This window comes from Piliocolobus tephrosceles, chromosome 5 (genome assembly GCF_002776525.5).
Source record: "Piliocolobus tephrosceles isolate RC106 chromosome 5, ASM277652v3, whole genome shotgun sequence".
Classification (NCBI taxonomy): domain Eukaryota; kingdom Metazoa; phylum Chordata; class Mammalia; order Primates; family Cercopithecidae; genus Piliocolobus; species Piliocolobus tephrosceles.
Window position 1 is genome coordinate 129040307 of NC_045438.1, and position 23132 is coordinate 129063438.

A 23132-nucleotide genomic window follows, 5' to 3' on the forward strand; every position below is an offset into this window, starting at 1 on the left:
TATGTCAAATTTTTGCATGCACTAAATGACATTTCTTCCTTTTGTTCATAAAATTTCTTCATTCAGTGTAGCTGTTCTCAGAGGAAAATAATTAAATTAGATATATGAAACTTCATTCGACATTCATTCTGCTAATATTTACTGAGTGTCAGCTATATATCAAGTACTGCAAATAAGTCTAACTTTCTTAACGGAATTTGTGTTATTAACAGAAAGATCCTGGCTGCCTTGGTGGCTCATGCCTACAATTCCACCACTTTGGGAGGCTGAGGTGGGAGGATCGCTTGAGCCTAGGAGTTCAAGACCAGCCTGGTGAAAAAGATTTTTGTTTACCAAAATTAGTCCAATTTCAGGCACAGCAGTACACTGAAATGAAAGATATTAAGTTGTGTGAGAGACATATTGGGCAAGCATCTAATATGTCATTGCCATACTTACAGTCCTCACAGCTTCTGATACGGAAAAATGTTCCACCGAGTTTCCAGTGGAACTATGTTGTGATTTGTGACACTGTCCTCTGCAGTCATGGCTGAAGGAATCTGAGTCAAGGGCAGCAATGCGAAGGCTGCCTGCTTATGGTATAGGATGTCAATCTGGGGACTAGAAGCATTGCCCAAATAGAAATGAGCTGGGGCCATCAGACCCTCACTCTTGGCGGTGTGAACTGGGAAAATCTGGACAAATCGGGCTATGGCCAGGAACAGAAGCTGAAAGGCATTTAGATAGAGAGAATGAGAGTCTGGAAGGATCGCTCTGGACAAGGAGATGACAGTTATGAGTCAGCAGAGGCTATACTAGAAAAAGGTAAACAAGGAGAAGGGTCCTAAGAGATCTGGAGGCCTGGAGGAAATTCCCGTTTCCACATGTCCTCATATTCTTCCAATTACCTTCCTTCTTGTTGGAGTTTGTTCGTTATATCAGATGCATCTAATTAACTCAGGACCACATTTTATAAGTAGACTTGATCTATTTTGTGTATACCAAATTTATTGACCTGAGTAAAGATTGAGAAATTCCTTTTGAGTTCATATTGAATGTCCAAAAGCAAAATACTAGTTGTGTGAATGAAGTTTAATGATTGAATCAGAGGAGTTTATTGAGCCTACTCTCTAGTGTGAAATGCAAAGCCAGTATTCTTCACTAGTGACTGCAGGTGAAGCATATGATGTTACTTCTCTGCTCAGAACCCTTCAGTGGCTCCACATTTCACTCAGGAAAAAGCCAGTTCCTTATGGTGGCCTAGAAGGAACTCTGGCTTCCTAGGCCTGGGCCCTGTGCAGTCCATTTGTTTTAGTCCTCAGTGGTTACTGTCTTGAAATTCTTAACAATTTTATCTTTGAACGTGTGTTTTGTAAGTGAAGTTCCGTGAGACAACAAAGCATAAACCTGAACAGGCGAGATCTGTGGAGCAGCAGCACACACAAGTGGTGATGATCCAGCAGCAGTTTGTGCACAGGCAGGCTCAGGCACAGAGCAGCATCCACGCAATAGCATTTGGCCCACTGTACACACCTCAGAGCAGTCTAGGATACCGTGGGGACTCCAGCGGGAGGCCATTCTGGAACCTGGACCCAGATTGGCGGTAGCAGCTGTGGCAGCATGAGCAGAAGCGGCATTGTGGCCATGCCAGAGCAGGGCTGCCCATGGGGGCTGGACCAGGACTTGCCTAGGAGGTGGCTGTCCCATGGGTACCAGAGCTAATCTCTTTGTCCTGAGTGTCTGAACAGAAACTTTTGGAGCTCAGGCAGCAAACTTGATCAGTAAATTATTACAAAATTCAAGTGTGCATGTTAACATCGCAATAAAACCTATCAAGAGGTTGTTAGAATTCTTCAGAATTTAGAATTATCAGTCTTGAAAACTGCTGCAACTTTGTAAAGCAAATATCTACAGACTTAGAAATGAAAATTAAATGTAAAGGCTGGGTACGGTGGCTCACACCTCTAATCCCAGCACTTTGGGAGGCTGAATTTGGCAGATCACCTGAGGTCAGGAGTTCAAGACCAGCTTGGCCCTGTCTCTGGTAAAAAATACAAAAGTTAGCCAGGCGTGGTGGCACGTGCCTGTAGTTCCAGCTACTCTGGAGGCTGAGGCATGAGAATGGCTTGAACCAGGAGGCAGAGGTTGCAGTGAACTGAGATTGTGCCACTGCACTCCAGCCTGGGTGACAGAGCAAGACTCCATCTCAAAAAAAAAAAAAAAAAAAAAAAATTATGACAGTCAACAGGAAAGGATACCATTTGCATGTGAAACTTCAGATGAACCAATTGTTAATAAGGAAGACAGTTTTGAAGTTAATATTTTTCTTGTAATAATAGATACAGTGAGCGAATGCATAAGCAGGTGTTTTGAATTATGAACTTACCGTGAAGCTTCTTTCAGTTTCTTGTTCAACCTCCACAAGTGACAGGAAATATCACAGGAAACATTAAAATACATTGTATATATTTACATTTAAAATAAAATTCAAACTTCCATGAAACTGATTTGCGTGTAGGGTTCAATCTTTTTAGAAAAATTAGTTTGCAAGAATCATCAGCTTAACCATACTAAAACTTACATTTTGAAATAATTTACAGAAATTTACCTTAATGTTGTCACAGTTTATAAAATACTCTTAGCTCTAGTGATAATTGCATCAACTGAAAGATCTTTCTCCAAATTAAAAATTAGCAAAAATTATAGAAAGAATGAATAAGACCTATTTAATAGCACAACAGGGTGACTATAGTCAATAATAACTTAAGTACACATTTTAAAATAATTAAATGAATGTAATTGGATTATTTGTAATACAAAGGATAAATGCTTGAGGGGATGGACACACATTCTCCGTGATGCGATCATTATGCATTGCATCCCTGTATAGCCATATGTATCGCCTTAAATATTTATACCTACTATGGACCCACAAAAATTAAAAAGCTAAAAAATAAAAATGAAAATCAGAAAAAATGATTTGTGAACTTGCATGTATCAAAAATAATTGACTTTGCTTTCAGTTATATCCATTGAAAATGAAGTTGCTAAAAATATAAACTTCAATGATCAAATAAATGAATATGTAGAAAAGTAAGCGAGGACATATGTGTGATCAAGATATATTAATAAGGTATTATTATTTTTATATTGTACAAAATTATAACATCAACATAGTATATTTTTGCAATTTGGAAATTTATCCCTTACTCATTTATTACTATTCCTCTAATTATAAGTTATCCCTGTATTACAAATACTAAAATGTTTTTAAGGGAAAAAGTTTTATATTTTGTGTACCTTTAACGGCACTTTTCCTCTACTCTTTCAACAACGGGCCCTGCATTTTCACTGTGCACTGGGCTCCGCAATAGTTTAGCCAGCCCTGCCAAAAACGCCTGCTTCCATGATCCACTTCCCCCTTGTGAACAAAGGGGGGCCTTACCTTATAGTTTTGTTTTGTTTTTCTAATATTCTCCCTTTTACTTACTCTGCTTCAGCTTTTAACATTCCGGAAACCTCTAGCCTGAAGGCTTTTGCCCTGGCTGTTTTCTCTGCCTGGAATGCTCTTTCCCCACATACCCACATAGCTCACACTGTCACCTCTTTAAAGTCTTTGTTCAAATGATAGCTTCTTAGTGAGGCCCACTCTGACCAGGCTACTAAAAACCGCAGCCCATCCCTGCTCCAACCACCATGGCATTCCTCACTCCCCTACCTGATGCCACATTTGTTTTTTTCATAGCACTTGTCATCTTCTAATATATAATTTACTTATGTACTACGTCTACTGTACATTACCTGTCTCCTCTGCTAGAATGTCAGCTTCACAGGTACCGGGATCTTTTTGTTTTCTCCACTAATGATTCCCAATCACATATAACAGTGCCAGTCCATAGTAAATACCCAGTAAATATGTGTGGAATGAAGCCTGAAACTATCAGTTAGACATGCAGCTGCTATGCAAGGCAAAATTATTCACATAACTGCAAGGTGTTTTTCCTTGTGCAATAGGCAAATTAGATTCTTGATTCCTCAAATTGTTTACAGCTACTCTTTTTGTATTTCCATTGATTTTAATTAATGAAAATTCCTGTTATAGAGCCATGCACTGAATGTGTGCTAATTAAATAGTGTTGTTCATGTAATTGTAGCATATTTAGAGCCATAAGGAGCTTTCAGAGTGCTAAAAACTTTGTTATAAAAGCTAAAACAGTTGTAAAATAAGAAAACCCCAATGGCTGAATTCTTTATTTGCTTGTTAAGAATATTTACTTCTTAGGAAACCCTATTTTGCCTTAATCTAAATGACAATAGAAGTACAGTATATTTTCACTTGGGAGTGTCTGCATTTTCACTTTGAGTTTGGGTGCCTAACCAATTGTGTCAGGAATTATTCTTATTCATAAATAAAATATTCTTCATCTATGGCTCTGTCGAGATTTAAATGTGTATTTACTAACTTGTATTCACTCTCAAGCACTAGAATCTTTGGCAATCAATATTTCTTTTTCTTATGATTTAAGTTTTGTTTATTTTATCATAAGAACAGCACATTTTCTTCTTACTGAGACAAAAATCAAGATTAATGTTACAACTAGGAAGTATCCTTTTTAAATAAAATAACAAACTTCTTTTGTATGATACTTTAAAAAATGGAATTGCTTCTTTAATGGGAGAAATTGTGCTGAAAGCTGCTATGCTATCTTTATGTATCTGGTAGGGGAAGTTTTTCTATCGGTACATGAAAATCTGGATTTCCAAGGAAATCACAAGAATAATGTAACATTTAAGTAGCAAGTCAAAGTTATTTTCCAAATATTGATATGTAAAAACTGAATTAGCTTCTTGAAAAATAATTAGAAGGATGAAAATCATGGCAATAATCTCATATCTATATTAGATGAAGTCATGCTGCAAAGATTTCCCAGTTTCCATGTGATATCAATAATTATATGAGTAATATTATATGAGTAAAAAATGTAAGGTGCTAAGGAGATATTAAGATAGATACTGAAAAGTTGTTGATCCTGTAGTTTCCAAATCTGTTTTATCCCTAATATGTCAATGAACTTCTTAGGTCACATAGAAAAATGATCAGTCTAGGCTGGGCGTGGTGGCTCATGCCTGTAATCCCAGCACTTTGGGGGGTCCAGGTGGGTGGATCACCTGAGATTAGGAGTTCGAGACCAGCCTGGCCAACACAAAGAAACCCCGTCTCTACTAAAAATACAAAAAAAGATTAGATGAGTGTGGTGGTGCATGCCTGTGATCCCAGCTACTCGGGAAGCTGAGGCAGGAGAATCACTTGAACTTGGGAGACAGAGGTCGCAGTAAGTGGAGATCTTGCCACTGCACTCCAGCCTGGGCAACAGAGCAAGACTCTGTCTCAAAAAAAAAAAAAAAAAAAAAAAATGAAAAGAAAAAGAAAAATGGTCAGTCTAATATTAGGCTTCAGATCTTTTTCAATGACAAGAGATGGAAACCCCCTGCAAAAAGGAATTTATTGGCTTACGTAACTAGGAAGTCTAGAAATGTGTTGACCTCAATCTCAGTTTCCACCGTGTGGCTGACAGCACCAACCTGATAGGCTTATGAACCAAGACCCTCAAGACAGGACATTGTCCTTTCTACTAGCTTCAGTAGAATGTCCACATGAGGATTCTGGAGCCACATCACCATCCCCAGACCAATCACTGTCACTAGAGGCATGGAGCACTCTGATTACCTTGGCTTCCTCAACCTGATTGCCAGCCGCACCACTTGGAAATAGGGAGAGGTTTCGCCAAAGGACAGAAGCTGGTGATGCCAGAGAAGAGAGAGAAGAAAACAAACTGGGCAGATAAACTTCCACTTTGGGTTAATAGGAAAAGTAAACAAGCCCAAATCAATTAGAAGATACCTAGAAGATATTTCAAGGTTGAGGACTTTTAGAGATGACTATAGAAAATGAAAAAAACCAGAGCTTGTTCTCATTTGGCTGTACCTGTGACATCTAACAATTGTTTTTTTTTTCTAATTCTGCCGTCTGTCTAACAATAGGAGGTTTACAGATGTCTATACATTTTGGGTTGATTGTAGTTCTACTAGATTTAGAAAAGAGCTACATGCACTAAGTTCCTACTATGTTTCAGGCTGTGAATACCTTGACATGTGTGTGTGTGTGTCCAGTGTAAATACTGGAGATACACACACATACACAATATCTCAAAGTATTTACAGCCTGACATGTAGTAGGAACCTACTACATATTAGCTCTTTTATAATATACATATTTATATATTATATACTGTATACATACACACACACACACACACACACACACATATTCTAGTTGAATCCGTGAGGTATAGATTCATCTGTGAAGAAAAACTTAAGACAATAGTGACTAAAGTCATAAGCACTTACTATTTCACATACCAGAAACCTGTGGGTAGGCAGTCCAAGGCTGTATTGGCAGCTTCCTGGTCACTAAGGACTCAAGCTCCTTCTGCCTTGCTGTTGCACCATCGTTATCAATCACATCACCTTGTGGTACAGGATGGCCGCTTGAACTCCAGCTCAATTATGCACCTTCTAGGCAACAGGAAGGAAAAAGTAGAAGAAGTTTGGAGCCCCTCATTTTTAAAGAGAATGTTTAGTACTATTATTTTTAAATTTTAGATTTCAGGGTTACATGTGCAAGTGTATAACATGGATATATTACGTGGGTCTGAGGTTTGGGCTTCTATAATCCCATTGCCCAAGTAGTGAACATAGTACCCAACAGACACATTTTCAACTCTTGTCCCCCTTCCTCTATCCTCCCCTCCCCTCCTCCTTTTTGGAATCCCCAGTGTTTATTGTTCCCATCTTTGTGTCTTTGTGTACCCAATGCCTAGCTCCCACTTATACGTGAGAACATGTGGCATTTGATTTTCTGTTTCTGTGTTAACTCACTTAGGATAATGCTGCTGCAAAGGACATGATTTCATTCTTTTTTATGACTGTGTGGTATTCCATGGTGTATATATACCACATTTTCTTTATCCAGTCCACCGTTGATGGGCACCTGTGTTGATTTCATGTCTTTGCTATTGTGAATAGTGTTGTGATGAGCATACGACTGTGGGTGTCTTTTTGGTAGAATGATTTGTTTTGAGTATATACCCAGTATTGGGTTTTCTGGGTCTAAAGGTCATTCTATTTTTAGTTCTTTGAGAAATCTCTAAATTGCTTTCCACAAGGGCTGAACTAATTTGCATTCCCATGAACAGTGTAGAAGGATTCCCTTTTCTCTGCAACCTTGACAACATTTGTTATTTTCTAACTTTTTAATAATAGCAATTCTGACTGGTGTGAGATGGTATCCTATTGTAGTTTTGGTTTGCATCACTCCGATGATTAGTAATGTTGAGCATTTTTTATGTTTGTTGACCATTTGTATATCCTCTCTTGAGAAGTGTTTGTTCTTTGTCCACTTTTCAATGCAGTTGTTTGTGTTTTTCCTACTGATTTGTTTAAGATCCGTATAGATTCTGGATATTAGTCCTTTGTCAGATGCATAGTTTACAAATATTTTCTTCCACTCTGTAGGTTGTCTGTTTTCCCTGTTGATAGTTTCTTTTGCTATGCAGAAGCTCTTTAGTTCAATTGTCAATTTTTGTTTTTGTTGCATTTGCTCTTGAGAACTGAAGTTATAAATTCCTTGCCTAAGCCAATGTCTAGAAGGGTATTCCTAGGTTTTCTTTTAGAAATTTTATCGTTTGAGGCCTTTCATTTAAGTTTTTAGTCTAATGAGTTAATTTTTGTATATGGTGAGAGGTAGGGGTCCAGTTTCATTCTTTTTCATATGGTTAGCCAGTTTTCCTAGCACCATTTATTCAACAGGATATCCTTTCCCCATTGTTTATTTTTGTTAACTTTGCCAAAAATCAGTTGGTTGTAGGTGTGCAGCTTTATTTCAGGGGTCTCTGTTATGTTGCATTGGCCTATGTGTCTGTTTTTGTACCAGTACTATGCTTTTTTGATTAATGTAGCCTTGTAGTATAGTTCGAAGTTGGGTCATGTGATACCTCTGGCTTTATTCTTTTTGCTTAGGATTGTTTTGACTCTTTGAGCTTTTTTTTTGGTTCCATATGAATTTTAGGATAGTTTTGTTCTAATTCTGTGAAAAAAGATGTTGGTAATTTGATAGGAAAAGTGTTGAATTATTCAGTTGCTTTGGGTAGTATGGACATTTTAGTAATATTGATTCTTCTAATCCATGAACATAGAATACTTTTCCATTTGTTTGTGTCACCTATGATTTCTTTTAGCAGTGTCTTGTCATTCTTCTTGTAGAGATCTTCACCTCCTTAACTAAATCTAGTGCTAGGTATTTTTTTGGTGTGTGTGGCTATTATAAATGGGATTGCATTCTTGATTTCATTTTCAGCTTGAATGTTATTGGTGTATAGAAATGATAGTGATTTTTGTATATTGATTTATGTATCCTGAGACTTTGCTGAAGTCATTTATCAGGTCTAGGAGACTTTCCGCAAATCCTTAAGGTTTTCTAGGTATAGAAACATATCATCAGTGAAGAAATCATTTAACTTCTTCTTTTTATATTTGGACGCCTTTTATTTCTTTCTCTTGCGTGACTGTTCTGGGTAGGACTTCCAGTCCTATGTTGAGTAGGAATGGTGAGAGTGGACATCCTTGCCTTGTTGCAGTTCTTAAGGGGAATGCTTCCAGCTTTTGCCCATTCAGTATGATGTTGGCTGTGTGTTTGTCATAGATGGCTTTTATTATTTCGAGGTATTTTGTTGATGCCTCATTTGTTGAGGGGTTTTTACCACAAAGGGATGTTGGATTTTATTGAATGCTTTTTCCATATCTATTGAGATGATCATATGGTTTTTGTTTTTAATTCTACTTTGTGGATCACATTTATTGATTTGTGTATGTTGAATCATCTTTGCATCCCAGGAATAAGATCCAACTGATCATGGTGAATTAACTTTTTGATGTACTGCTGGATTTGGTTTGCTGGTATTTTCTTGAGGATTTTTGCATCTATGTTCTTCAGGGATATTGGCTGATAGTTTTCTTTTTTGTTGTGTCTTTGCCAGATTTTGGTATCAGGATGATGCTGGTTTCATAGAATGAGTTAGGAAGGAGTCCTTCGTCCTCAATTTTTTGGAATAGTTTTAGTAGAAATGGTACCAACTCTTCTTTGTACATCTGGTAGAATTCTGCTATAAATCCTTCTGGATCAGGACTCTTTTTGGTTGGTAATTTTTTTTTATTACTGATTCCATTTTGGAACTCATTATTGGTCTTTTCAGGATTTCTGTTTCTTCCTGTTTCAGTCTTGGGAGATTGTGTGTTTCTAGGATTTATCTGTTTTCTCTAGATTTTCTAGTTTATGTGCATAGAGATGTTCATAGTAGTGCCTGAGGACCCTTTTAAAGATAATTATTGACAGTTACACACATCACATAGAGCTCATTAGCCATAACTTAGTCACATGGCTATTACCAAGCTGTAAGTGAGTCAGGGAAATGTAATTCTGTTAGTTGAGTGACAGTTTACCCAATTAAAATCTGGGGTTTGGTTACTAGAGAATGAGAGAATAACTATTGGGAGGCAGCCAGGCATCTCTCCCTCATACTTTATCTCCTAAGATATGCATCAAGCATTAGTTATTGAGCTGGAAGACCTTGTGACTTGAGTTGGGAAAGTCTTAATGTCTCTGGATTTGTGCTACTATGGGGCCCTTAACAGCACTCTTCCTTTCCTTGTTTAAGGCCTCAGTCAGATGAGCTAAAAATAAGTGGCTCCTGGAGGATATTCTCATAGTACCAGCTTCCCAGGAGCATATGCATACATTGATCTGGGCAGCACAGCTATATGCCAATTCCATGTGTGACCACTACTGACTCATATACCCTTTCATTACTACCTAAGTGAATCCGTTCTTCCCTGAGGGAATTGATAGATGAGAGTTGTTTATGATAGTTATATTTTTGATGCTGAGAGGCTACTTCATTTCCATCCTAACTATCAGGTGCATTGTTATATGACTTTTAAAAGTGAAGCTTTATATATTAAGTATAGTATACTCTTCTCTAATGAAAAAAAATACGGAGGATAACTCTTCTGTTTCATCTCATGTATTGCAAATCATTTAAGGACCAGTAAGAGTACAATAGGGTTGTATATTAATTAGCCATGAGTAAATTTATTAAAGTATAGGTATGATAAAAATGTTTCTCCTTAGAAATTACTTGACAAGATAAGTAACGAATGGAGGTTCAGAAATATCTCAATGATATAACCATCATTCTATCACAGTTTTAGCTTATTGAGAAAGTACTTGGCAACTTACCTGATGTTATCAACCTGAGATTAGAAGTACCAGCAACAAGTGAGTGCAAAGCTTCCACAATGTAATTCTTCCTGTGCATGATTCTGAATATCTACTATAATGACCTCAAACAAAACCAGACTGCACAGTGTCTCCATGTGACCATCATGTTATGAAAAGAATGACAATATTTACTTTGGGGAAAGTTAGGTGATTGTTTAAAAGTGAGCACAGAAAAGCTGATTTTCTTTAGTTTTAAGTTTGAACTTTTGTTGGTTTTTTTGCTCTACCAAAGTATTGGAAGATAGAAGTGAGAAGAATCAGGGCAGGGGAGACAGGTTTGTCTGCAAGTTCCTTATTGACCAGGTTGAGATGTTCTGAGGACAGTGATTTACATTTTTTCTCTACACACGGAAGAGTTATGTCCTGAATGCTGAAGAATCTATGTTTCTGTTTTTGTTTTGAGACGGAGCCGCACTCTGTTGCCAGGCTGGAGTGCAGTGGTGAGATCTTGGCTCACTGCAACCTCCACCTCCCAGGCTCAAGTGAGGATATCTCTGTTTTTATCTGGAGTAGTAGCTTCCAAATGTTTTCCCTTGTATTGTTAATTAACACATGTAAGTCTTGGTTTGTTCCTTTTGGTTTGTTTTTGTTTTTTAATAGAAATGTATCCTGTATTCTGTTAAATTGGCCACGGTGTTACATGGTGACTGTAAGAAGTGAGAATTCATATTGTATTTTCTATCTCAGTCCTACAGAAACTGGATCAACCCAGCAAGTCTACAGTTCCCAAGGTCTTCAAGATGAGGCACCAGTGCAGTTATATAGTATTTTTCCCCCAAAGTGGCATGTTTTAAACTGACAGATTTTCAGTGTTCCATTTGATGCTAATATTTTCTTCTAACAATAGCTTTTCTCTTAATGATGCATTTTACTTACGTAAACATTTTTTTCTCATAAAAACTTAGCCATTTTGCTTTTTATTAATGGAATCACCACCAAGCAATCTTTATAAGATTGTCATTTATATGGCTACATTAAATCACACAGTTCTGTTTTCATACATAGAAATTCTAATAATATAAAAATTATGTAGCCAAAACATTGAAACTTTTATACATGAAAAGCTTGAGTCACAGAAACCTAGGGTTGAAAGGAACTTCAAGTTCTTTAGCCTTCCCCTAAGAAGTATAACTTACAAAAGTGAGCAGAAGTTTTTATATATTCACTTGCCTTTAGGCTCTTACTTTAACTCCACGCTGAGCACTTTCGACACTGACTTTTTTTGAGAAAGGTTACCATAAGGGAGCTTTCCCCTTTCTGCTCCCTCAAATGCATCTCTCTTTTTTCTTAGCCTCTCTTCCTTTCTTCTTCTCTCAGAAATATTTCTCTTTACTATCCTTACTACTTGGAGCTTTGTTTCTAGCTAAGTTTGCTTCTTTCAGAAGTTTATCTCCTAATTCAGTTCCAACCAGGGTTGCCAGATGTAGGAAATGAAAAATATAGGACACCCAGTTAAATGTGAATTTCAGACAAATGGTGAGCACATTTTTAGTATAGATATGTCCCAAATGTGGCATGGGTCATACCCATAAAATTATTCATTGTTTCTCTGAAATTCAAATTGAACTGTATTTTATTGGACAACCCTATGTAAAACCCTTATCCCTGCGACCTTGTCTGTAAATTTCCTTTGCTGAAGTTCGCATCTCCATCAGTGGACTGAACTACGCAGAGGACCCTCTTCTGTGACTTCATTTTCCTCTGCCTGCAGCCATTTCCATCTGAATCCTGTTCTGTTCTCCCCTTGCTGGTTTCTCAGCTTCGCTGCAGTCCCCCATCGGCCTCTCTTCTTGAGCTCTCTCCTGTTGGTGGCACAGCAGTGTTTATTATGCTTGACACTCCTAGGTTACTTTGAGTCCTCCTTTACTCTTGTCCTAGCCAATAACAAGTCCTGTTCATTTTTCTTCCATGGGGAATCGTTCCCTCCTTCCCTCTTTGTCTTTACCTCCCCTTCCCCTTCTCCCTACTGTCTGTCCCTGCTTGTCTGTTCCCTGCACTGCCCTCATTCAGGTTTCTGCCCACCTGCTTGCCCACCCAGCCTCCTGCTCTAGACGCTCCCTGTCCAGGCCATCTTGCACTGACTGGTTAATCATTCAGAAATATTGTACCAATTCTACTCATTCCGTTCTTCAGTGACTTACTATTGTCCGCAGAATGAAGTACAAATTCCTTATTCGAGGCCTCACATGCAGGAACTTTCCAAATTGTCCTCTTCCTATTTCCCTGGTGCCATTGACATCATTACTTTGCATCAGTGCTTATCACCCTTTCAGATGCTCTCACTCTTTCACTGTAATATATTATTGAAAACTCCCTTCGGGAACTTTTAAATTAGCAATCATTTGGCATACAGATAAAAGGAAGTATTATTTTAGTTTATATCGCTGTATTAGTAAATGTTACATTCTATAGTTTATCCTAATACAATTTAATAATATTCACATTATATAAATAGCAAGAAATGCTTTGACTTTTTCCTATTTAACAAATGACACACACTTTCTTATGTTTTGAATTAATTAGGTAATTTAAAATGTGATTTTTAAATAAAATTTAAAATGGCACCTTCTATTATGTTTGGCTTCATAACTAAATGTATACTGAAATGTACATTATTGTTAACCTATACTGACTGGGTGTGATGGTTCACACCTGAAGTTTTTAATCCCAGCGCTTTTGGAGGCTGAGGTGGAAAGACTGCCTGAGCCCAGGAGTTCAAGACCAGCATGGGCAACGTAGCAAGACACAGTCTCTACAAAAATTTAAAAAATTAGCTGAGCATGGAGGTGTGTGCCTGTGGGTCCAGTTACTTGGGAGGCTGAGTGGGGAGGATCCCTTGAGTCCAAGAGGTCAAGGCTGCAGTGATGCTGTGAGCCGTGTTTATGCCACTGCACTAGCCTGAGTGACAAGGTGAGAACCTGTTCCTCCAAAAAAAAAGAAAAACAAAAAGCAAAATAAATTATATGACAGCAGAATTCATGACTGACCTGATGTTTGTTAATTCTTGCATTTTGCATTTTTATTTATTATTATTATTACTACTATTTTTTGAGAAAGGTTCTTACTCTATTTCCCAGGCTGGAGTGCAGTAGTGTGACCAAGGCTCATTGCAGCCTCAGCCTCTCCAGGCTCAGGCGATCCTCCCACATCAGCCTTCTAAGAAGATGGGGCCACAGGTGCGCACCATCACACTCAGCTAATTTTCGTATTTGTTGTAGAGACGGAGTTTCGCTATGTTGCCCAGGCTTGCCTGAAACTCCTGGGTTCAAGCAATTTGGCCTTCCAAAGTGCTGGGATTTCAGGCATGAGCCACCATACCCAGCTGCATTTTGCATTTTTAAACCAAATCTCAAATCAACTAATAGATTTTCATATTTGCTATATTTCTTTTCTCTTCTTTTCTTTTCTTTCCTTGTCTTTTCTTTTTTTTAGAGACAGCATCTCACACTGTCACCAGGCTGGAGTGCAGTGATGTAATCATAGTTCACTGCAGCCTCGAACTCCCGGGCTCAAGTGATCCTCCCACTTCAGCTTCCCGAGCAACCGGGACTACAAATAAAAAATTATCCAGATGTGGTGGTGCACACTGGGCTAATTTTTTATTTTTCACAGAGATGGAGTCTCACTATGCTACCCAGGCTGGATTTACATTATATTTCTAAGTGTTGAGCTAAGAAAGTGGATTGCAGGTTGCTATTTCTAAGCATTTTCTACAGTGAACATCCTTCAGACTTAGATCATCTTTATTCACAATAAATAAAAAGCCAGATTGTATACAGTTCTCCACTTCCCCCTCATGACTCTCCATTTGTTTTTATTGCACAAGCCCAAGGCTCTGGGGAATATGTCTCAGAGGTGTACCTTACCACACTTCTGTTTATGGGTTTGGCTTGGTTACAAAATACTGTGGCAGCTTCTGGGAAATCTGAGAAAGGATAGTACTCGTTCCTGTAGTACTTCTTTCCTCATTCTTTTCTCCTGGGCCATAGTATATTGAATAAACAACGAGTTCCTGGTTGATCTCTATCAAAATGAAAACAGGGTTATATTCATGTGAACCTCTATCTCGGTGCATTTATCCTCACAACTGGTATTGATTAATATGATGTAATTACATTCATTACAGTGATACATATTTGGCAAATGTAAGATGTTTAGCCATCAGGTGGTTCCCAGTACAGTGAAGTGCTTGAGTGGGATCTCTTCATTTGCCCTGCCATGAAGAGATCTCCTGTCTTACCTTCTCCATCTGCTGTCTGTCCTGGTAGACTGACCTGTGTGGGCTCAGTAACCTGCTTCCTGCCCTCTGGCCTCCCAGTGGGGTCAGCCAATGGAAAACCCCAGCAGGAGATCAGAGGGGAGGACAGTGAACTCAAAATATGTTTTCCCCTTGCATTCTCCCCTGCAAGGTCACCCTGGATTGGCAGTTTCTCCAGACTGAAGATCAGTTCCTTCTCAAGACCACCTATTCTGTAGAACTTTCTCACTCCTTTTGGATTCCAGTAACCTTTCAGGCCTATGGGGATTAACAAATCTACTACTGCTAGCCACAGGTTTCAGCACTATTCTTTGTGGTTCCCCTGTATACACACACACGTCTTTGTCACAAGACCCTCTAAGAATGGAGTATGCCATCTATTTCCTATTGGGGTCCTTGTTGATATAGTGCTTTACGTGGAGTAATTAAATAATCCTGTAGACTAGAAAAGTACCCTCCTTCTATGGAAAAGGAAAGTGCAGCACAGTTACCCTCAATGGCAAAGGTCACATGGCTAACATGTGATAAAGCCAGGATCTGAACCCAGAAAGTCTGGCTGCAGTCTACATGATTTTAACCTAAGTATGATAATATGTATAATACAGTTACTACATTGTTGCTTTAGGAACATTTACACTAACAAAATATATGAAAATTAATCATGTTGATGACAGATAAGGTTGATCACCCAAATTATCATTCTTCCCCACCTAGTCCTTTCATCTGCATACTTCAAAAGATGCTGATTTTTTTTTTCCCTTTTACCCAGGAAAGAATGAAAGAATGATATTCTTTGATGTTAAGGAATAAGAAGTTCAAATTTTGCTTATTACTTTCAGCCCTTTTAGAGAATAATTCTTTGCCAACAACTAAGTATTCTCTTTAAAATATGAACTCTCAAAGACTCAAATTTAGCTTCTTTCTTTTCTTAAGAGCCTGATGTTGGGCGTTAGTATTCATTTCTCAGAATGACCTAGTTTCTACATAATTTTGGTCCTGTCCATTCGTTCCCAGAACTGCCATAGTCATCATTTTGTTGTCTGCTTTGTGTTGGGGGGACATGTCTTCTTCTGCCCTGCCCCCTACTTTCACCACTCATTATTCATTGTTCATTGTCTTCCATATTCATCTGTGGTGTAACCAGTCACATTTTCCATCCTCTTGGGCTTGTGTTGTGGTGCTGCTATTGAATGCAGCTGCAGTGTGTTGATTCTGGACTCTAGGTATCCTGGGTTGCTGCAGAATACTGCTTCTAGGTGACTTATTTGGCAGTTGAAATTTCTTCCAACACAGCAGGCTCCTAAAGTGTAGCTTCATTTCTTCATGCTAAAATACTGAAAATAAAAAACCAGCCCTGTTCTTTATTTTGGGATCTTTGAATCATTAAAATGTCATAGAACGGTAGCCTATAATTATACTGGTCTCAGGTATACGCTAACTTTAAAAATGCAATTGGTTTCTAGGAGCTCAAAGAAGAAAAAAAATGCATTAATGATTCAGGTGTTCTTATTGTTAAAAAGAGTACAATTGAATGAGTGGTTGTTTATGCTTTGGGTCTTGGGTGGTTATTCTATAGTGAAGGTCCTGGTTTTGACAAATTTGTTCGCAGTCATTTTTTCTAACGTGGGGGGGTTAGGTTATGAGAGAAAGCCAGGCTTTCTTTGCAGTTCACTGTGCTTACCTGGAATCCCATTTGATATTACCATGGGCTAAAACTCTAAAACTGCCAAACTAGGGAATTTGGCCAGAAAATCAAATCTGTGAACATAAGCAATCATTGATATTTTCTCAAAGTACTTACCTTGGTGTTGTATTTAAGACTTATTCTGAAATAAGCTGTAGCTTTAAGACTAAAGAGAAAGCTGCTTATTAAAAAGTTTCCATTTTGCCATGTGATTGGTATAATTAGCATCTTTTCCATCAAATGTTTTTGCATAGAGAAAGTATATTTTAAGTGTATTTTCAAAGGTTTGTTAAAATAAAAGGGGCGATTCTGGTTGCATCTATTTTTCAAGACAAATTGCTGAAAAAAGATCAATGTGGTAGTGCCTTTTGTTTAAAAAAGTTAGCATTTTATGTACATTTGAAATCCAGACAGATTTATTAAGCTAAACACCTTATAAAATACAATTTATTCAATTGTCCTGGCAAAGACTTAAGAAGAAGATGTCATGTTGAGCTATTTTGTTTATTTTCATCAAAAGGCTCTTTCATCTGCCATCCAAATAAGAAGATATATTTACGTACAGAGATGGATTAAAATCCAGCCCTCATTATGAAAGAATAAAGTTTCAAAAAAGTCATTAAACATCAATTAAAACAAAAGTAGATTTATACAGCAGATTTTCACATTGTATTCATTAAAAACTTTAGTATCTGTGAGTTTAATTTGCTGCAAAGGAAAAGTAAATAAAGAGATTGTCCAAACAGAGGAGAAAATAGGTGTAGTTTTTCTGAAGAGTTAGAAAGTTGGAGGAGCTATGACATTCAACCATCAGTTCTGTCTGTTGGCAACTACTGTGCCCCATGTGGGGTTGGACCCATTGTCAAGAAGCACCATTTAAGCCTTCCCTTTCTTTTCCTGTCATATACTCAGCAAAATTTCTCCTCTGGTTAAACTCGATCATCCACCTACTCTATCTCTATGGCTGGGCTGCTGAATACTGCTGGAGTAAAATATTAACTGAGATGATTGAACTCACTACAGACTCATGCCTGAATATTTCAAATGGACACTCAGTGCAGCCTGACAGTCCTAATATACTTCTCTGGTATGTTCACCTTCTCACTCTCAGAAATGACTGTTTCCCAATTTGATTCTTCTCAAACTTCCTACATTCCCTTCCCTTGCTCTCACTTTCAGCTTCCTCATACTTCGCTGAGTAAATAGGCCCAACCAATCAAGTACACCCTCATTCTCCCACATCATATCTGCCAGCCTGCATCTTCACCTAATTCCTTGGCTTCCCTCCTGTTACTGTAGTCAGGGCTCTAATGTTCTTGCCAAAGGCCAGTCCTCCATGTGCTTCCAGAGGCCTTGTTGTCTTGCCATCTCAAATATACTGCACTTGCAGTTTTCTTCTTTTCACAGCATCGCTGAGTTTTCCAACTCTATGAGATCATTCTCATCAGTACATTCTAGTATCTGCTCTCTTAAAATAAAACAATGACCTTCATTTACTCACATCCCTTCTAGCTATTTCTCATTTCTGTGCTCCTCTTTTCCACAAAAACTACCTGAAAAGAGTTGTCTGTCCTCTTGCCTATACTTCACTTCTCATTTATTTCTGGACCCTCTCCAACTAGGCTTCTGTCTTCTCTGCCCTTCTGAGACTGCTCTTGCTTGTTAGGGTCATTAGTGATGTTCATGTTGCCTAAAACCATGGTCATGTGCCCATTCTTGTCCTACTTGATCTTTAAGCAGCATTTGACAGGGCTAAATTTCTTCCTCCTCCTCTTTAAAATACTTGTTTACTCTTAATTTTCTTTCTTTCTTTCTTTCTTTCTTTTTTTTTTTTTTTTTGTAGTGAAGTGGTCCAATCTTGGCTCACTGCATCCTCTGTCCCTCAGGTTCAAGTGATTCTCCTGCCTTAGCCTCTGGAGTAGCTGGGATTACAGGCACCTGCCACCACACCCAGCTACAATTTTTGTGTGTGTGTTTTGTTTTTTTGTGTTTTTTTTTTTTTTTTTTGAGATGAAGTTTTGCTCTTGTTGCCCAGGCTGGAGTGCAATGGTACAATCTTGGCTCACTGCAACCTCCGCCTCCCGGGTTCAAGCGATTCTCTTGCCTCAGCCTCCCGAGTGGCTGGGATTACAGGCATGTGTCACCACGCCAAGCTAATTTTGTATTTTTAGTAGAGACAGGGTTTCTCCATATTGCTCAGGCTGGCCTCGAACTCCCAACCTCAGGTGATCGCCTGCCTTGGCCTCCCAAAGTGCTAGGATTACAGGTAATTTTTGTATTTTTAGTAGAGATGGAGTTTCTCCATGTTGGTCAGGCTGGTCTTGAACTCCTGACTTCAGTGAAACCACCCGCCTCAGCCTCCCAAAGTGCTAGGATTATAGGCATGAGCCACTGCGCCTGGCCTACTCTTAATTTTCATAACATCACATTGTGGTGGCTATGGAGGTGTCCTCATGTCTCCCTACATGAGTACCTGCTACTGGGCAAGAGCTGACTAGCAGCCTTCAGCTACCATACCCCTAGATTGAACACAGTGTAAACACAATCCAGGCTTCCTTGGAGTGTTCCCAGTCAATAACTGAGCATGATGGGGATGCTAGAATTGGAACATGCTTTCATTACATGAGACTCTTCTAATTGGCAATGTTGAATCCAAACTCTCCTTTGACTAGGTCAAGTCTTTCTTAGAACTGAGCTCTTCCTATCTAATCCTTCTATCCCTGTCTCCTTTTACAGATATCAGATCTACACCAGGTCTGAACCTCTTATCACCTAATCCTGCTTCCTCCGCTTTTATATCTGTCTTGTACATCTAATTCCATCTTGGTGTCAGATTTCCAGAGGATGACCCAAATGGATACACACTATCCTATTCCCTTACACACTGTTCTTCTGTCTTCTTTCCCTATTCCTTCTCTCCTTCACAAGCCCTTAACACTGATGGCTCCATCCTTGGACCAACTCTTCTCTTCTTGATCTCTTTGTGATCTCATTCAGTTCCATGACTTTGAATATAATCTTTATGTCATTGACTCTCAAAGCTGTATCTCTAGCTCTGATCTCTCCCCAGAACTCCAGACATCTGTATCTAGTCACATTCTTCACATCTCCACTTGGGTATTTATGAACATCTCAAAGTTGATATATTTTAAGGAACTCTTGATCCTCTTATCCAAATCTGTCCTCCCTCAGTTGTCCTTTTCTTAGTAAATGGCTCCAGTCATTCTGATTTGCTCTCTTTTCCTCGTCTCCCTTCAGCAGGTCCTGTCAATTGAACTCTAAAGTATCTTCGGAATCAATCAATTTGTCTCCATTTTCGTTCCTGCCATCCTAATCAGTTTTGCAGCAATCCTCTAATCCTTCACTCTCTTGGCCACTTATAGTCCATTCACCACTCACTAGCCAAAATGAGCTTTTAAAAATGCAGATCATATCCAATCATCCCCCTGTTGAAAGTGCTTTATAAAGGCTCTGTCAAACTTTGCATAAAACTCAGACTCTACCTTGTTTGTAAAACCCTGCCATCTGGCCTCTACCAGCCTCTCAGACCTACCTCCTCCTTTCCTTTGCCCAGGCTCAGCAGCTTTCTTCTGTTTCCTAAAATAAGACAAGATTGTTCTTGCCCTTTGGCCTGTTACCTTATCTCTAAGTGTCCTTCCTCCTTATCACTTAGATCTCAGTTTTACTGTTACCTCCTCAGAAAGGCTTTGCTGGCCTCTCAACCTTATTAGAAATATCTAATCACGGCGGGGCATGGCGGCTCATGCCTGTAATCCCAGCACTTTGGGAGGCCAAGGTGGATGAATCACAAGGTCAGGAGTTTGAGACCAGCCTGACCAACGTGGTGAAACCCTGTCTCTACTAAAACTACAAAAATTAGCTGGGTATGGTGGTGCACGCCTGTAATCTCAGCTACTCAGGAGGCTGAGGCAGGAGAATCGCTTGAATCCAGGAGCTGGAGGTTGCAGTAAGCTGAGATTGCACCACTGCACTCCAGCCTGGGCAACAGAGCGAGACTCCGTCTCAAAAAAAAAATAAAAAAGAAATTACCTAGTCACATTGTAGTGCATTGCTTTATTTGCATTCTCTTCATAGTTCAATTATGCACTGAATAAGGATGTTTAGATCACTGACAGACCACATATACAAAAGTTATCCCATAAGATTATAATACTGTATTTTTACTTACCTTTTCTATGTTTACATGTGTTTAGAGACACATGTAAATGCTTAATACTGTGTTACAGTTGCCTACAGTATTCAGTACAGTAACATCCTATATAGGTTTGTGCCTTAGGAGCAATAGGCTATGCCCATGTAGCCTGGGTGGGTTGTAGGCTAAACCATCTAGATTTGTGTAAGTACATGCTATGATGTTCACACAAGGACTAAATCTCTGAATGAAGGATTTCACAGAATGTATCACTATTGTTTAGCGATGCATAACAATACTTATGCTTTCTGATCTTTTTCTTGTTTATTTATTATCTGTCTCCCCGATTCAGACATAAGTTCCAGGAGAACATGGTTCTTTTCTGTCTTCTTATTACTGCATTCCTAGCAGTGAGACCACTGCCTGATATATGATATGTAGTAAGTATTCATAAATATCTGTGGAATGAGTAAGTTGACAGAATTCAGAATTTCACCTCAATGAACATATTTTTCTCTCTGAAAGAAAAAAATGGTGAATTTTCCAAACTCTACACACCCCTATAGTTCTTCCTATATTCATCATTCCCCAAGATGTACTTTTCTTTGAATTTGTACATAATGCCAATGCAGTTAAAATCCCATTATAGTGAATTCCACGGGGCATGCTATTGGCTTTGTTTTAGTGGAATTTGTCACAGGGCCAGAAATTGCATTTCCAGTCCATAGAAACTAGGATGAAACTGCTTATTGTCCATTTCTCCGTGGAATCGGGAATGGAAGAGTTCTGACTCTGAAATGAGAAGTGAGATCTAGCTAGTGAACCTCCAGCCTCCTTTCTAGGCTCCTTGATATTTTACATGGAATGCTGGCTTTGGGTTTTTTGTTTGTTTGTTTGTTTCTGACTGAAGGATTTGAGTATTGGAAGAAGTAGGGGTAGTTGAAAAAGAGAAAAAAATTAAAAAGCAATTACGATTTGTTGACAAGAAAAGATTCTAGAGTTATTTTTTAAAACATTAAGGTAAACAGTATTCTCTCCTACTTTTTGTAGCATAAAAAGATACATCCTCAGGTGCTGTTTTCATACATGAAAATATACATGAACAAGGGCCAGAAAATGAAACAAAACAAAATAAGACAGAATACCGTTCCTATTGTGAAGTATTTGGTGTTGACAGTTTGTCTGTCAACAAACTCAATTCAACTTCTCAGCATTGAGTTACTTTTTGAAGTCATTTATTAAGAACTTTTATTGGCTTTCTCAGACATACACATTTATTCCCTCTTCCTTGTATGCAAAGTACTTGATACATGGCCTTTATAATATTGTAATTGTATTTATCTGCCTGTGTCCTCTACACTGACCATACTAAAGACAAGCACTGTGTTTTATTCACTTTTGCATTCTCCACCTGCAGTCCTTCTTCTGTTCCCTATTTTACCTAATATAACGGGACAAAAAGGGTTTTAAATACATGTTTATGGAAGGATAGCACCACTTCTGTGGCTACCTTAGCGTATTGCCTTACTTTTATATCCACTGACTACATCTTCTACTGCCCTTTTTAGCAAAGCTGCTTGCTTAATGACCACCTATTTCTCGTCTTTGTCAAGTTGTCAGAGTAGGATGGGATATTTGCTTCACTGCCTGTTAAACTGCATTCTCTCTCTTTAGTTCTTAGATTAAGGTCTTCATTGATAAGCCCATCATGTCTCCATCTACTATCTGTCCATGAGAAAGGTATCTGACCCATTTCTCTTCTACAGTTTCATATATGCGTTAGTGAATTTTGTATTGGTGTTCTCCTGTTTATTGTATTGAACTCTAAGTTGTTTGAAGGCCTAGCTAAACCAGTCAGTGCATACTCACTGAAAGCCAGAGCTATGATGAGTGCAGCGGGAATTACTGACAAATATTAAAGTGCCATGTCTGCCCTTAAGAAGCTGATAGTTTGGTGAATTAAAAACTAGTTATATGCCCAGGCTTGGTGGCTCATGCCTGTAATCCCAGCACTTTGGGAGGCTGAGGTGGACAGATCACTTGAGGTTCAAAACCAGCCTGGCCAACATGGTGAAACTTTGTGTCTACTAAAATTACAAAAATTAGCCAGGTGTGGTGGTGTGCACCTGTAATCCCAGCTACTTGGGAGGCTGAGGCATGAGAATTGCTGAACCCGGGAGGTGGAGGTTGCAGTGAGCTGAGATCATGCCACTGCACTCCACTTCACTGCAACAGCACGAGACCCTGACTCAAAGCAAACAAACAAAAAAACTAACTATACTTGTTTTATTTGAGATGTCCGAACTTTAAAGACATACTGTTAGGTTATAATAGCTTCCATGTAAGAAAAGAAACCCTGCCGACCAGGCATGGTGGTTCACGCCTGTAATCCCAGCACTGTGGGAGGCCTAGACGGGCAGATCATGAGGTCAGGAGATTGAGACCATCTTGGCTAACACGGTGAAACCTCATCTCTGCTAAAAAAAATACAAAAAATTAGCCGGGCATGGTGGCATGCTCCCCTGGTCCCAGCTACTCGGGAGGCTGAGGCGAGAAAATTGCTTGAACCCGGGAGACGGAGGTTTACAGTGAGCCAAGATTGCGCTACTGCACTCCAGCCTGGGCAACAGAGCGAGATTCCATCTCAAAAAAAAAAAAAAAA

The 23132-nt window shown here is 38.8% G+C and overlaps 1 protein-coding gene across 1 annotated transcript in view; it reads left to right on the forward strand.

Moving 5' to 3' along the window:
- The window catches only part of LOC113219517 (kinesin-like protein KIF6), a 37463-nt gene extending 24524 nt beyond the window's left edge, over window positions 1-12939 (forward strand). The window contains exon 4 of the mRNA XM_023212722.1: window positions 11063-12939. Coding sequence (XP_023068490.1) covers window positions 11063-11174 — 112 coding nt within the window. The 3' untranslated portion in view covers window positions 11175-12939. The remainder of the gene's footprint in view (window positions 1-11062) is intronic.
- The last annotated feature ends 10193 nt before the right edge of the window (window positions 12940-23132 follow it).